The sequence below is a fragment of the Triticum dicoccoides genome, chromosome 4A (assembly GCF_002162155.2).
Source record: "Triticum dicoccoides isolate Atlit2015 ecotype Zavitan chromosome 4A, WEW_v2.0, whole genome shotgun sequence".
Taxonomy (NCBI): domain Eukaryota; kingdom Viridiplantae; phylum Streptophyta; class Magnoliopsida; order Poales; family Poaceae; genus Triticum; species Triticum dicoccoides.
The window spans coordinates 612680857-612696114 of NC_041386.1; the positions used below are offsets into that span (position 1 = coordinate 612680857).

A 15258-nucleotide genomic window follows, 5' to 3' on the forward strand; every position below is an offset into this window, starting at 1 on the left:
TCAGACATGCCACAACACCACCCCGCATGTATGAGGGGCCGGTGCGACGCTCCGGTGGCATTGATACCCTCCTAGGGCCCCCGTCCCGCCTAACCCTGGAGCGATTGACCACGAGATCTAGCCCTTTGACTTCCCCACGGAGGGGCTTTGACCAGTGGATCTCTCCACTCGGTTGTGTTAGGTCAGCCCAGAGGGACACCTGGGAGCAACTTCCGGGCCAAACCCACAGCTACATCCCCTCCGTGTAGACCCGACGCGTCCGTTTCCCTCCTCCAGGTGTCGGCGGCGGCGGCGTCCGTGAGGGGGGCCACACCCCGGAGACACGTGTCGGGCGTTTGACATGCCACCACACCACACGGTTGTGGTAGGTCATCCCATATAAACACTTGGGAGCAACATCCCCTCCGTATAGACCCGATGCGGCTATTTCCTCCCTCCAGGCGTCGGCCACCGCCGGCGGCGCCGTCCGTGAGGGGGGTCACACCCCTCCGTATAGATTTGAAAAGTAAGGTATTTTTACTTATATTAACACATGCTACATGTAAGTAAATTAAATAATAATACGTAAAAGGAACAAAAAAATTCTATAAGAAATGCAAAAAACTATACCGACGGCTAGGCGAGGGCTGATGTACGACGTGTCGCGGATCGATGACGTCTCATCTATGCCGACGGCAGCCGTCGGCATAGGTCTTGGTCGGTGTGGTTTGGATCGATGACATGTCACCCGTATCTATGCAGATGGCTGCCCGTCCCTGCCGTCGACATAGATCCGACGTCGTTAGCCGCCCGTCACGAGCGTGGTCGGCGGGCCCGCATGTATGCCGACGGCCCGTATATGTCGACGGCAGCTGTAGGCGGAGTCTGGGATAAGCCGACAACTTTTCTTTGCCGACGGGGGCCGTCGGCGTAGCCGAAGATAGCCCGATGGCCATTGTGTGCCAACAGCCCCGCCGGCATCAAGCCCTGTTCCGGTAGTGATACTCCCTCCGTTCCGATTTAGTCGTCGTGATTTTAGTTCAAATTTGAACTAAATCCATGATGACTAAATTGGAACGGAGGGAGTACTATTTTAGAACTAGTAGTTCACAGTAATAAAGAAGAAAAAAGATTAGTGTTCAAAGATTAGATTGTCAACTGGAGCCGCCATGTACACAATGAGCCGATCCTTTGTTCTTCCTTGTTATCCAGTACGAAATCCAATAACAGACCTATGATGCGATTCGAAACCGATAGTTAGAAATACATATATTTCAGTTGCAACTAATCTCTAGATAACAATGAATGAATAGTAACTAACAGGCGCTTAGGATAACACACACTTATGGCGTTGAATCCAATATAAGGTGGTCTGCGTATTATTTTTGTTAGAATAAATTCGACGCATACTGTCGATCATTTGAGGACCAAGCAATCACACGAGCACGATACCGAGATTTGCTAACGAGGTTCATCGATATGGCTACATTCCCGGGGCCTGACTATAGGTGCTCCTCGCCATGACACCGCTACAATACCGCACCCGGTCGCCCTGGACAGCGGCACATGCCGTCGGCTTCCCCCGCGTTCCGGTGCTATTATGTTGGCATAGGTTACATCGCGTGTCTAACCCCGCTATATATGAGAGGCCTAGAATACAAGTGTCCTACTTGGACACGACTCGATATCCTATCTAAACACAATACAACTACAAGTCCAACTGTAACCTACCGTATACATTATATTCGACACAACTCTAACAAACTCCACCTTGACGAATATTGTCCACCACCTTGAATTCGTTAATGCGTCAAACTTTCATGTACATTGGACTTGAGCTTATCCTATGAGTACCGCTGCTACTACGAAGACTGCATATGACTCCACCTGCAACTTGTAGTCCCTCCTTTTCTTGACAACAATCAATGCTCGAGCGAAATTAAGTTCCTTGTTACTCTAGTTTGTGCTCCCAACTTCCAGAGTATCAGTCCAACGTCATCACACACTGATCACTGACCTGTGTGAAATTGAACAACTCACATATTGGGTGTCACATATAAGAGTTATCTGAACTCAACATCACTGCTCCTTTCTTGACTGCCCGTCTGAAACTTGAAAGTATTTCACCGTTGCTTGTAATCATCCCGAGTCAAATTCACAGTTGTCTCACCACATGTATGACCACCAGAGTCCGCGCCCGTCTCCATGCCCTATGCGTAGCGCACGCCTCGCCGCTATTACCGCCGAGCCTCCGCTGTCCCGGTCGAGTTTCAAGGGTCACGAAACCACACCAGTCAACCACCACTGTAGAGTACCACCGATCATCACCGACCGATGACGAGTTTCACGCTTCCATGAGACCACTGGGCTCCAGTCTGAACTACGTGTCACTCGCTTTTTCCCCGCTAAATAGGCTTCGACTCTCTGTGCACTTACGCTATAGCCCCTCAATCTAGCTCCACCTTCAACATGACTCCATGATAGATGATCAGTCCACCCTCGCGCCCCGTCGACTTCAGGCTCTCAAGTGTGCACCGTCTTGCATCAACCCCGCGCCATAGTCTTGTAGAAGCCACACAAGCACTCAGGCCCGTGCCGCGTGTTTCCACGCCCAGAAGTCGGTCACCATCAGCATCACGCGGTTATGTCGTCATTGCCGATCCCACCACCGTTTTCTGTATCAACCGACTTGCGTCGATCCATCAGACTGACAAGTCTGACCCAGCCAAACTTGTTCGGCTGCATGACACGCTCTAGGCTCCCAAATCGTCTCCCAAGAATTCTAATCCATCACCTGATAATTCCATCTTAGCTGACATGACTTCCCGCAACGCCTTCAAGCATCCTTGTGTGCCAACAATCTTTCATCCATGTTTGCCATAACCTAAGGTTTTCAGTTTCATTGAACTTCTCCACCTCAAACCCGATGCCCGATGGCGTCATGATTCTTCGTACAGCTAACCTTGTGAAAAATAACCGAGCTTCTTTCCACGATGTCAAAGTAGATAAACAAACCTAACGTGGTCACCTCCCAGTACTAGTAGCAATTCAACCAAAAACGCTTTTGATCTCTCACGTGTAGTAGCTCTAGCTCAACTCCCGATGTTGTTGTTGCTTTGCCACGATGCTCTCCAATGGATACATATCAATGAATTTTTGTTCTTTGCTCGATTTATTCTGATTCTGCCTCCGTCCGTGTCGTACACAAGGACCCGGTCCTCTTTTTTTCCATAACAAATCTCCTGAGACAACCGGACCTACACTGCAGCCCTGCCGCCAAGCGCCTAGGCAGCCTTCCGCGCGTCCGCCGGCACACCACGCGCACCGGCTAGCCCCGCTGAGCCAGCCCACACCGCGCGCGCCTTGGCTTCAGCCGCTTGGCCTGCCGAGCGTGGCTTGCCGCGCGCGCCTATGTACGCTTGCCCGATCGATCCTGATCGACCGCCGCATGTCCCTTGCGGCTGCAACGCGCACGCAAGCCTTTCGCTGATCCGATGCGTGCTGCAACTGCTGCTTTCGATCTCGCCAAGAACCACACCGCAACCGGCTGTATCTCGAACTCAATATTTCCTCTAGATCAACTTCCACAGCCTCTTCATAACCTTGCTCATGATACCACTTGTTAAAACAAATCCAAGGCATACTGTCGATCATCCGAGGACCAAGTAATCACACGAGCGCGACACCGAGATTTGTTAACGAGGTTCACCGATATGGTTACATCCCCGGGGCCTGACTATGGGCGCTCCTCCCCATGACACCGCTACAATACCGCACCCGGTCGCCCTGTACACCGGCACATGCCGTCGGCTTCCCCCGCGTTCCGGTGCTATTATGTTGGCATAGGTTACATCGTGTGCCTAGCTCCGCTATATATGAGAGGTCTAGGATACAAGTGTCCTACTTGGACACGACTCGGTATCCTATCTAAGCACAATACAACTACAAGTCCAACTATAACCTACCTTGTACATTATATTCGACACAATCTAACAATTTTAAAGGTGCCATATGTATTTATTCTCAAGAGAATACATCTGTCATTTACAATTTCCATTCAGCAAAATGATGTGCCTCTTGAATAATCTAATGGTGCTAAGTTCAGACAGTGCACTTGACACTTGCAATTTTTCGAAGAATAATCTAATGAACTAGATCACGAGTCTCAACCTGGACAGAGTTGTTTGTTCCTTTTGTACAGCTAAATCTGCTATACTTTGATCTATTCACGAATTAGTTGTACTTGCTTGCTATCATTACTAGTGTTAGCCAAGTGGTAAAAGCGTTTGTTACCCAAGTGATGGATGTCTAACTGATTGATCATTTGCTATATAGATGACCAAACCAAGCAAAAAAACGGCGCTCATCGCTGAAGAGCTCCAACAGAAGGTTGCTTGTAAGCTTTTGGTCAAAGGTGGTGCTTGCAAACAAGAAAAATTGATGTCCAGATCGATTTTATAATCATAAATTTGCAATGCAACTCGTTGTCTCTACTAGAGAAACTCGAGCAGGTAACATGTAACTGGGATTAACCGGATGTAATGCTTGTTTCACAAATTTGTGATGCGACTTCTAGTTCTATATGCCATGGATGGATTAACTGAACGAAAATAAACGTTGAATAGCCTGTAATGCATCTGCTTGTTCCACAAATTTGCAATGCAACTTGTAATTCTGTATGACAGGGATTAACCGAGTGACAATAAAGCTCAAGTAACCTGTACGCACATAACCTACTGGACAGAACAAAATAGACCGAGTCAAGCATCTGTGACTTAACTCTTAACTGATGAAAAATGACATTTGAGTGGCCCAGCCGTTTGATCTGCTCCACCGACGCAGCATCCCTGGATGTTATATTAGATCGAGTAACCTGTACCCACTTCTACTACAAACCTATTGGGCAAAATAAAATCGAGGGAAGAAGTATATAACCTCGTGGGTTAATCAAGATACATAGATGATGTGCCTATCAGCAATCAGCCCTAAATCTCGGCAACTGAGGACGAGAACCAAGCCACCATATTTACCAGCCGCTCGTGAGGGAGAAGTTGGGCCGAGGAGCAAGCAAATCGGAGGAGTCGAGATGAACTTCTGGGCCAAAGCTGTTGCAATCAATGAAGCCTAACAATTTAACTTGTTGTGGTGCGAGCAGATGAGTCGACAAGGGGTGATCTACAACGAGCCAAGACCGGAGAAGCATAGAAGACGTGGAGTCAAGATTAGGGAGAGATTGTTAGCAATAATCTAATAATCTTGTCCTAATAAAAATAGGTTTAAGCTAATCATAATGAGGGTGGCCGGTGATTAGGTGTCCTAGTTGTATACGGCTTGCATGTCGTGTGGTATTTTGAGCAGTAGCCTAATAGGAAATTAGGAGTCCAAGTACTAGACGTTTAGCCATGTCCGTGTAAGCGTTTGGAGTCCAGAATACTAGTCGGTTTAGGAGGTCCTTGGGTCGGCTCGTGCATATATAATCACAGCCTAGGGCATGACTTTATTGTAACACCGTGAGTCAAAAAAGGAGAAAATAAAAAGAGGGAAAAGAGAGGCACGACACGTGCCTTTGGCGAAAGTTTTCGCATGTGTCTGTGTTCGTCTGTGATTTGATGTGATCGATCCTGTTAGCGAAATTCCAACAATTGATATCAGAGCTAGGTCGATTTGAAGCCGCGCTTGCCCCGGGGTGGCGATCTGCTAGCGCCTCAGGGTGGGCGATATGGTTGCTGGGTGGTGCAGCGACGAGGAAGAGCGGGCCATGAAGTCGCTAGATGATGCGGCAAAGAGGAGGAACAAGCGATCGTCGTTCATCGGAGCGACAAGGAGGGAGACGTCAGGCTGTCGTCGGCAAGGTGGCGGATGGAGATCGTTGACGGGAGCGGTGGTGCGGTGATGCGGTGCTGGAAAGTTGTCAAGATCGTCATCCGGGAGTTAGAGTCAAGGAGTCGTGCGGGTTAGCACGGTCGGTCGGTCGTTGTCATGTCCAAGTGCTTGTCTCTGTGAGGAGGCGTTGAAGATGAAGATGAAGCCCAGGTCGTCTGTGTCTCGACGAGAGGATCAACTTCAACTATGCGGGGGCGGTAAACCAGTGAAGGTGAGTCTCTTCAATGAGGCCATGTCTCTACATGAGGCTGAAGTGCATGGTGTAGTGCACGGGGTGGTGTGATCCACAAGGAGTCGGCATGTATCTTGCTAGGGTGGATGGTGAAGTCCACCGGGTGGGGAATTCCACAGGTTACTAGCGAGGCTGGGTAGTTCAAGGCATATTTGAGGTGGTCCGTAAATTCGCCAAGTTGAAATTGGGGAGAGATTGTTGCAATCAATGAAGCCTAACAATTTAACTTGTCATGGTGTGAGCAGATGAGTCGACAAGAAGACGTGGAGTCAAGATTAGGAAGAGATTGTTAGCAATAATCTAATAATCTTGTCCTAATAAAAATAGGTTTAAGCTAATCATTATGAGGGTGGCCGGTGATTAGGTGTCCTAGTTGTATACGGCTTGCATGTCGTGTGGTATTTTGAGCAGTAGCCTAATAGGAAATTAGGAGTCCAAGTACTAGACATTTAGCCATGTCCGTGTAAGCGTTTGGAGTCCAGAATACTAGTCGGTTTAGGAGGTCCTTGGGTCGGCTCGTGCATATATAAGCACAGCCTAGGGCGTGACTTTATTGTAACACCGTGAGTCAAAAAAGGAGAAAATAAAAAGAGGGAAAAGAGAGGCACAACACGTACCTTTGACGAAAGTTTTCGCGTGTGCCTGTGTTCATCTGTGATTTGATGTGATCGATCCTGTGGGCGAAATTCCAACAATCGGTAAAAGTTTTCGTGTATGCCTGTGTTCGTCTGTGATTTGATGTGATCGATCATGTGGGCAAAATTCTAACAAAAGCTCACCGTCGCACCATTGCCTGGTCTGGAGCACCGCAAGCCCCCCGCCTCCCTAAGCTCATCCCTGATCCTATTTCCCGATCCTATTCCGTGCCTTAAGCGCCGGTTGTAGGCTATTTCGCCAACCAGTGCGCGGACAGGAGCACCGCAAGCCCCTGCCGCCCTAAACTCATCCCATCATCTGCGATCCTATTATGTGCATTAAACGTCAGTTATAGGCTATTTCGCCAACCGACGAGAGCGTGAAAGCCCTGCCGTTGCGCAAGTAATGTGTGGGATCACACCATCGTACTGATGCCCGGGCCCACGCAAGAGGTGGAAGACTTGCCGAGTCTCTGTCACAGGCTGGCCGAGATCGCAGTTGGTCAGCATAGGTCTTAAGTTTGGTGTAGTACTGCATGATCATCATGTCACCTTGCACGACGGTGTGGTACTCGGCGTTGATGTACACAACACGCGAGGGCTAGTTGTCCCAGGAGATGCCGTTGATGGCCGCCCAAACTGTGAGCACGTGTCTTCAGGCTACATCAAGGCGTCAAACAGCTCAGGTGAGATCATAGTGTAGAGCCGGTGAACCATGGCGTGGCCCGCCATCAGCCACTCGGGGTCATTGGGTTGGGGAATCATGTCGGCGTTGACGTGATTGTGGAGGCCGAACATCCTGATTACAGTGTCGAAATGGCGTTGCCACTGTGAGTAGTTGCCGGCTAGGAGGTCGAGAGTGACCGGAACGTGTTGACGAATGTCGATCGTCTGAAGCATAGAGGCCGACAACGACGAGGTACAAGGAGCGGCCACCAGGGGAAGGGCGGCGCCATCCTCGGAGGAGTCAGAGGAATCCTGATGGCCATCCATAGCAGTGGAAGCAGGAGGATCGGAGATTGAAGCAAAGGGGCTAGTCAGACCGGGAGCATCTAATACCATGTTAGAGAGACCACAACCGGCAGAACGTGTGCACTACTCAACAGGACATGCGGCACTACCATGCCCACGACTTGTATGGAGCGACGCAAACACTGGACCTGTATCGAAGAAAAATGTCCCTAGCCAAGCCTTTGGTCATGATATCAGTGACCTTTGCTTGGTGTGGATGCGGAGGGCGCGGAACTCGCCAATGTGAACATGTTCGCGGACAAAATGGATGTCCATCTCCACGTGCTTGGTATGCCCGTGGTGCACTTGGTTCGCCAAAGAGATAGACCGCCGAGACATTGTCGTGGAAGACGAGTGTGGCCTTGGTCACCGGGGTGAGGAGCTCACCAAGCAGCTGGCGTAGCCAGAAGCACTTTCCAACTACGCTGGCAATGCCATGACGATACTCTGCCTTGGCGTTGGACCGGGAGACAGTGGCTTGTCGCTTAGAAGACCAGGAGACAAAGGCATAACCCAAGGTAGATGCAAAACACGGACGTCGAGCGGTGAGTGTCGAGGCAACCAGCAAAGTCAACGTTAGTGAAGGCGCACAGATCCAAGCTAGACGTGCCGGGGAGGTGCAAGCCAAGAGATGGTGTCCCGCCTCCCGCGCATGTACTGAAGCACCAACTTGATCAGCTGTTGGTGGCAGATGCGTGGAGGCAAATCTGTTGCATGGTGTAGGCCAGCTGGGGGCAGGTGATGGTGAGGTTACTGCAGCACCCCGGCGAGGCTGTGGTAGGCGGAGGAATCGTCGACGCGCGGCCCATCAACCCACGGGAGCTTGTCCTTGGTGTCAATTGGCGTGTGTGTGTGGGGAGGGGGGGAGGGGGGGGGATTTGCAGGTGTTAATGGGAGCACGGTCAAGCAAGTCTTCAAAGCAAGAAGCAACCAGCTACGCGTGACACTAATACCAAAGAAGTGTCCTTCATGGCAAATTCACCGGCGTGAGGTGATGGAGGATACGCTGGAGCTGGAGTGTTGTCAATCATGTGAAGGTGGGTCAGTGGCGGCGCCAGGTTCTAGAGGATGGGTATTCATTTTGGAGGAGGGTATTCATTTTGCCCAAATCATCACTGTTTTGCAAAAAAAATCGTCTGTTTTATATAAAATTTCAATGATTTGTCAAAATCTTGGGTATTCAACCGAATACCCAAGAAGACCCCTGGCGCCGCCCCTGAGGTGGGTACAAATGGCACCAGATCCTCGGCTTATCAGACCTAACATAAATTATCTGTATCCCTGAAAGCCAAAATGGTTAGCCCAAAGGAAAAGCTACTACGCCCGCATGCAGCTGCTCCTGGCGGAAAAATTAAACGCCAGCTCTTGCTGATGCCATCCTCTAAACAATGCATTTTCCTTCTTCGCTGGCCCTAACATATCTAAGGCGCACAACTATAGTCTGGTAAATATGGCTTATTAAAATGAACGGTCAAGGTTGCAGCGTTGAACACCAGAATCAAAGCTAGCTCTAAAGCCTCAAGGGACCACATAATAACCAAAGACTATGTCTATACCATCTCTGTCTATCACCACAGCATCACATTGTTGCACATAACAAAGCGGAGCATCTAAGTTTGGGGTATACAATAGATCAAGCGGCGCAAATTACGACGCTGATGGTTCTGGCTCTTTCCCCTTCCCCCCCTTGTTCACAACCTTTGTACTGTCAGCCGGCGGCACGGTGTTAGGCTCCTTGGTGTACATGATGCAGTCGTCGAGAGTGTAGATCCTGAGAGCGAGCGAGGATACAGTTGAGGTCTTGATAGCTACTGTGAAGGAGGACCAGTACCACCAATCATGCTTCAAGAACTTGGATTTTATCACTCTCTCCAACATGCTAGTCGCCAGTACCAGCTGGAAGAGGCATAGAATAGATACGATTAATCAGTACAGTGGCTAATAACAGCCCTCTCAAGCATTTATTTTGTATGGAGATGATGATGTTAGAGAGCTTTTAATATAATGGACAGGCACAAAAATAATAAACACTAGTCTATATATATATATATATATATATATATATATATATATATATATATTGTGTGTGGCACAAATTAAGGTGAACAAATAGATGATGAAGTCACCTCGGATATTGATTCTGCACACTTCACAAAAGAACGCCATGAGCGCCTTCTCTTTTGTTGAGACTTTGAGGCTCTGAAAGCTTCCTCAGGCATTGCTGCTTCTATATCAAGCAAATTGATCTTCTGTTGCTTTAGGATATGGGAGTTTCTTCATGTAAGAGGTCTCAATGATGACTCCCGAACCAAGCCACCGTTAACAGTCAGCAATCTTGTTGGCTTGTCTGTTGCAGAAGAGGCTGCTTCCTCACAGGAAGTAGTATCAGTATCAGGGGCTGGCTCCCTAGTTTTTGACACATTTTCATCACAGGAAGTACTAGCTGCAGGACAATCTTGAGCAGAATTTGACCCCTCCTGCCCTAACTTTTGTGCAGACATTGCCTCGCATTCCTCTAAGGAGCTGGAAACACAATCATCATTTGGGCTGTCATCTAAGAATGACTGGAGCATCAATAAAAGCTGCACGTGAAGGGACAAAAGACGGAACTCCGTTTGATCCAATAAGTCCAATATCCTTCACTATCTCCTTGTTAGAATCATTGGTGGCAAATTTTCTGCAAATCTCTTCAAAGTCATGTGGGCATGACTTCATCGGTTTTGTGGACCCAGAGGTGGAGCTAGGACGAACAGAATCCTTCTCGTTGTTGACATGTCCATTGCACTTTCCAGCATGATCTTCATACTCCGTTGACGTGAAGTAAGTCTCATGACATGTTGTGCAGTAGTGTTGAGCAGGCCATATAGGCTCTAAGCAGTCGCAGCGGCATGTTTGCCCCAAAATTGCTGCAGCCTTGGTACTGGGAAGTTCCATAAGCTGCTGCTCGCTGCTGTTCGACGACCCATTGGATGATACTGGAGGATCACTGAGAACAAAATTACCCAGCTGGTGATGAAGATGCCTCTGCCGCTGCCACTGCCACTGCCACTGCTGGATAGCACGTTTCAGCTCCTTCTCCCTTGGATCGTATTCCCTTAGCCAGTCAACAAGGCTACGGATTTCTTCATCCGATTCATAAACAACGACAGATGCAGAATTCCACCCTTTACAATCAGAAGTAGACCCATCAGCAACCAGTAAAGGACGTTTACCAGATCGTCCTAACACCCAGTACAGTCGACCCAAGGAATCCTTTCCCGAAAATCTCTTCTCAGGGATGCCATATTAAGCTCTGACTCTACTGTGCCAATTGACTCATGCACTTTTGAAATCTGGTCCGATAAAGTATCCATTTCACCATATGAAGTCCTCATTTCCTCCTTATCTTTCAAATCCTTCAATGCATAATTCAAAGCATAAACTTCTTCTGGAGATCATTGAACTTATCTGGACATTTTTCTATATGTTCTCTTATCAGGACTGTGTTGAGCATTTCATCACAAAGAAATTTCAGCATATCTATTCTCTGCATTTTGAAGATAAATGTTAGACAATGTAGGTTGTTACTTTGTCCACTATGAAAATCAGCACACAGAGAAATTATTAGGTATACCGTAAAATACTAGAGAAAAGATGATTTGGCCAAGTAAAATCATATAAAGAAATACAAGGAAATGTATGTTATCCCCTTTTTGCATCGTTGCATGCATGCTTCGGCACATGTCAGTGTTTGTGATATATTGGGAACATGTTATCCTGACTTCTGCTCTTATGTGCTTACTAAACACTTGACCAATGGTAGTATCGGTCTATTTCCTAGATTTATGGCATGTGCCCTTTTTGCACCCCTCAATGAGAGAAGTTTCATGTTCTAGTACTCTCTCCGTCCGAAAATACTTGTCAGTCACTGACAAGTATTTCCGGACGGAGGGAGTATTATAGAAGAAAGCCATGTGACCGTATTGTTTGTAATCTTGCATGCATTATCCACACCGCTGATGATTGTGGGTATTATGTGCAGGGAAGCGATGGAATCTTTGAAGATATCAGAAGGCAACACCAACACCAAGCGGTGGAATCTTGCACTTGTGTTGACAATGGATGAAGACCAAGTCACCTCTCGTGAAAAAAAAACGCCATCCTCTATTCAACTCAAGGCATGACCGTTGAAATATTGCAAAGCCTTTTTCTTTGCGAAGTTGCTTTCATGCACTAGTGTGGAGCAATACATGCTCGAGAAGTTTGAATAACTTGCTTGGTGTATAATGGAAGTGCTCGTTTGTTATCTTTAGTGACTGTCCGGTAATGTTGGTAGCAAATGACTTGATTTTTCGCTTTCTCGTATACGTTTGTCAGCTGCGCGTGTACATATGTATGTATGGATCCTGACGACGAGCTTTCCTTGCCTTGGTTGCCACAGCTCCACTTGGTCGCAATGGCAACATCTTGTACTCCCTCCGTTTCGAATTACTTATTTTGGATTTGTCTAGATACGGATGTATCTAGAGATGCTAGATACATCTGTATCTAGACAAATCCAAAACAAGTAATTCGGAACGGAGGGAGTATCTACCATGGTGAATAATACCTTAATTTTGAGGGTACACTATTGTGTGTCTAGTCTGGAGGTACAAACCTAAGTAATGTTAATGCTGGAAATGAGTTATGGAAAGGCGAGAGTTATTGGACTTACAGTGTAGGCGCATGGACATCAGGTGATGTCAAGAAACTAGACGTACAACCATGAGTGGATATGAGCAAGTCGGTTGGATGATTGTGAGAACTTGAGGAGGATCTTGGAATAATTAAAGGAGGGTCTTGGAATAACCTGATTATGAAATTTACTTGACATGCTTTATCTTCGTCATAATGTACTTATTTCAGCCACTAATCTTGCTACATAATTTGATAGGAAATGGTAGCTAGTATTGATATGAGGTAATTGCACCAGCGGTGCCTTAACTTGCCACCGATGTTCACTTTGGTGCATGAATTTTTAAAATACACCGAACTGGTTCCAATACTTGGCACTCTTGTTCAAATACGGTTCAAATCATGTTTGGATACGTCCATATGGCTGACTAGGCATGCCAACATGTCGCGAGGCCAATATATGTCCGTATGACCATCAGGCCCCACCTGTCAGCCGCAAATAAACTAAAAAACATAACCAAAGTTTAAGTCGCCGCTGGGGTTCGAACAAATGACCTCTGCGTAACCAGTCCGCCCAACTGTGCTTCTGATCAGATGAGGATAGATATACCTTATTGTTGTGCGCGCAGATATATATATATATATATCTCATATATCTTATACATCACTCTTTTTCTTTTTGAGTTGCTTATACATCACACTCCTGGGGTCAAATGGGCTGCAGTCAGTTCGGCCCATTTTGCACGTGTTAGTTTTCTGTCCATTTTTTTGAAATAACAAAATATCCCCCTAAAAAGAAATAAAAGTATGTAAATTATAATAATTATAAATAAAATAAGTATTCACATAATTATATTAATATTTATGCATTCTAAAATGTATGTTCAATTATAAAAGTGTTCATATACTTAATGAAAATTAAAACTTGTAAAATGTATATATATTTTAATTAAAAATATATATACAATTTTCAAAATCTCATGTGTTAATATAATGTTCGTGTAGTATATAAAATTTTCATGCTTTTAGGAAATGCGTTTCTTGTTTGAAAAAAGTGTTCACGTGTTTTAATAAAGTTTATTCATTTGTTAAAATATATATTTGAATAAAAATGAATTAGAAAATGTTTGTGGAAAATTAATTAATAGCCTAGTGTTCCCCGAGATTATAGATCCTAAAATGTAACTTATTTTTTGTATGCATATTATTTATAACACAAGAATATTTTTATGTGAAAAGGCCACGTAAAACAGCAAAAAAACTAATATTCTATAAAAGAACCACTTGAATATTATTTTAAAATCATGAAGGTATTAAAAATTATATTAACTTTTTGAAAATGTATTTTTTTTAAATTTTCATATTAAGTTTATTAAACATGTGAATGCTTTTTAAAATTATGAATACATTTTTAGAATTCATAAGTATTATTTTAATTACGTGAATATTGAAACTACACGAACATATCTTTATTATTGTGACTGTTGTTTACTAATTTTTATTTATAATTTCAGAGTGTGCATGCCATCGTATAGAGTAAGTGGTCCGCACCCATCGCCCACTATGTGTGTGGTCATCGGATCGATACCTGGGTAACCATCTATTTTGTTTATTTATTTTATGTTGCACCCTAACAGGTGGGACCCGATGGGCATGGAGACATATTTTGCAAGTCAGCCATGTTGGCCTGCCGAGTAAGCCATATGGACGTATCCGAACGTGATTTGAACCATATTTGAACAAGAGTGTCAAGTATTGGAACCAGTTTGATGTATTCTTCAAGTTCAGGCACCAAAGTGAACATCAGTGGCAAGTTCAGGCACCACCGGTGCAATTACCTCTATTGATATCGTAGTTGATGCATGATTCAATGCCATGGATTGCTTTGCTTAAGATATATGTTATATGGTTGACTTGAGAATACATTCAAAGTAATGGCTTTATACGTGGCCAGATTCAACAGTGGATCCGTCTTCCACTAGGGAGAAGCCGGAGTGTTCGTGCGCTAGGAGAGTAACCCACTAGATCCCTCTGGACTGGCGTCACTCCAAGTTCATGCTACCATAAAAGATATTTTCCGCTGCCTCTGTCTTTGTAAAGTACCATCTTATGGCTATTTTGTATTGTTCAAGAAACAATAGCTTACAAATATTGCCTGTGTTTATCATACATGTTGTAAACGCTCACCCCAGTGTGTCCTGGGCTGGCGTGAGCAGCGGTCGTCTGGCTACAGTAGTACCCGTACGACACACTAGCAAGGGATGGGTTGAAAGAAATCTCTAAGGAGTTGGATGCTTTTTGGAAATCCAAGGAAACTAAGGCTTGGTAGATATCTCGAGAGAATTTATGCATATAGGTATAATTCCTATTTTCAGGCGGTTGAAAATTAAAGGAGGAAGTTGTTGGATTGTCTCATGTGTCTGACGACACGGTCCATTCTAACTCCAAGATGCTCCCTCTAGCTTCTAACTCCTCTGAAACTCTTTGGACAAAAACCAAAACCTAACATCTATGATCCATCTTGACTCTAATTTTTAGAGAGAGTCTGATTTACTTACTGACAATGCTTCCTTGGAGAAGCCTTTTACTGAGGAAATAAAACTTGACATCTTCTCCTCCTATATGCCAATGATGCTCCCTGACCTGATGGGGTGTCCTTCTTAGTTTTTCCAAAACCTGATCAAGGAGGATTTTATGACATGGTTTGTGACTTCGATCGAGGCAAATTGGATAAACTTCTCCATTGGCACCGTGATTGCTAAGGAACCTGATGCAAGGATTTTTATAGACTAATAACTCTTGTTAACCATAGCCCAAGGCTATACTAAGGCTTTGAGTTTTAATTAGCAAGTGAATTGATTAGTC

At 45.7% G+C, this 15258-nt stretch overlaps 1 protein-coding gene across 1 annotated transcript; it reads right to left on the reverse strand.

Moving 5' to 3' along the window:
* Positions 1–9189: 9189 nt before the first annotated feature.
* LOC119289367 (methyl-CpG-binding domain-containing protein 9-like) lies at positions 9190–11254 on the reverse strand. The gene is made up of 2 exons (XM_037568705.1): positions 9867–11254; positions 9190–9636 (listed from the first exon to the last, which is right to left on the reverse strand). Exons 1-2 carry the CDS (start codon positions 9957–9959, stop codon positions 9388–9390), a joined length of 342 nt encoding a protein of 113 aa, XP_037424602.1. The 5' UTR covers positions 9960–11254; the 3' UTR covers positions 9190–9387.
* Between the last annotated feature and the right edge of the window lie 4004 nt (positions 11255–15258).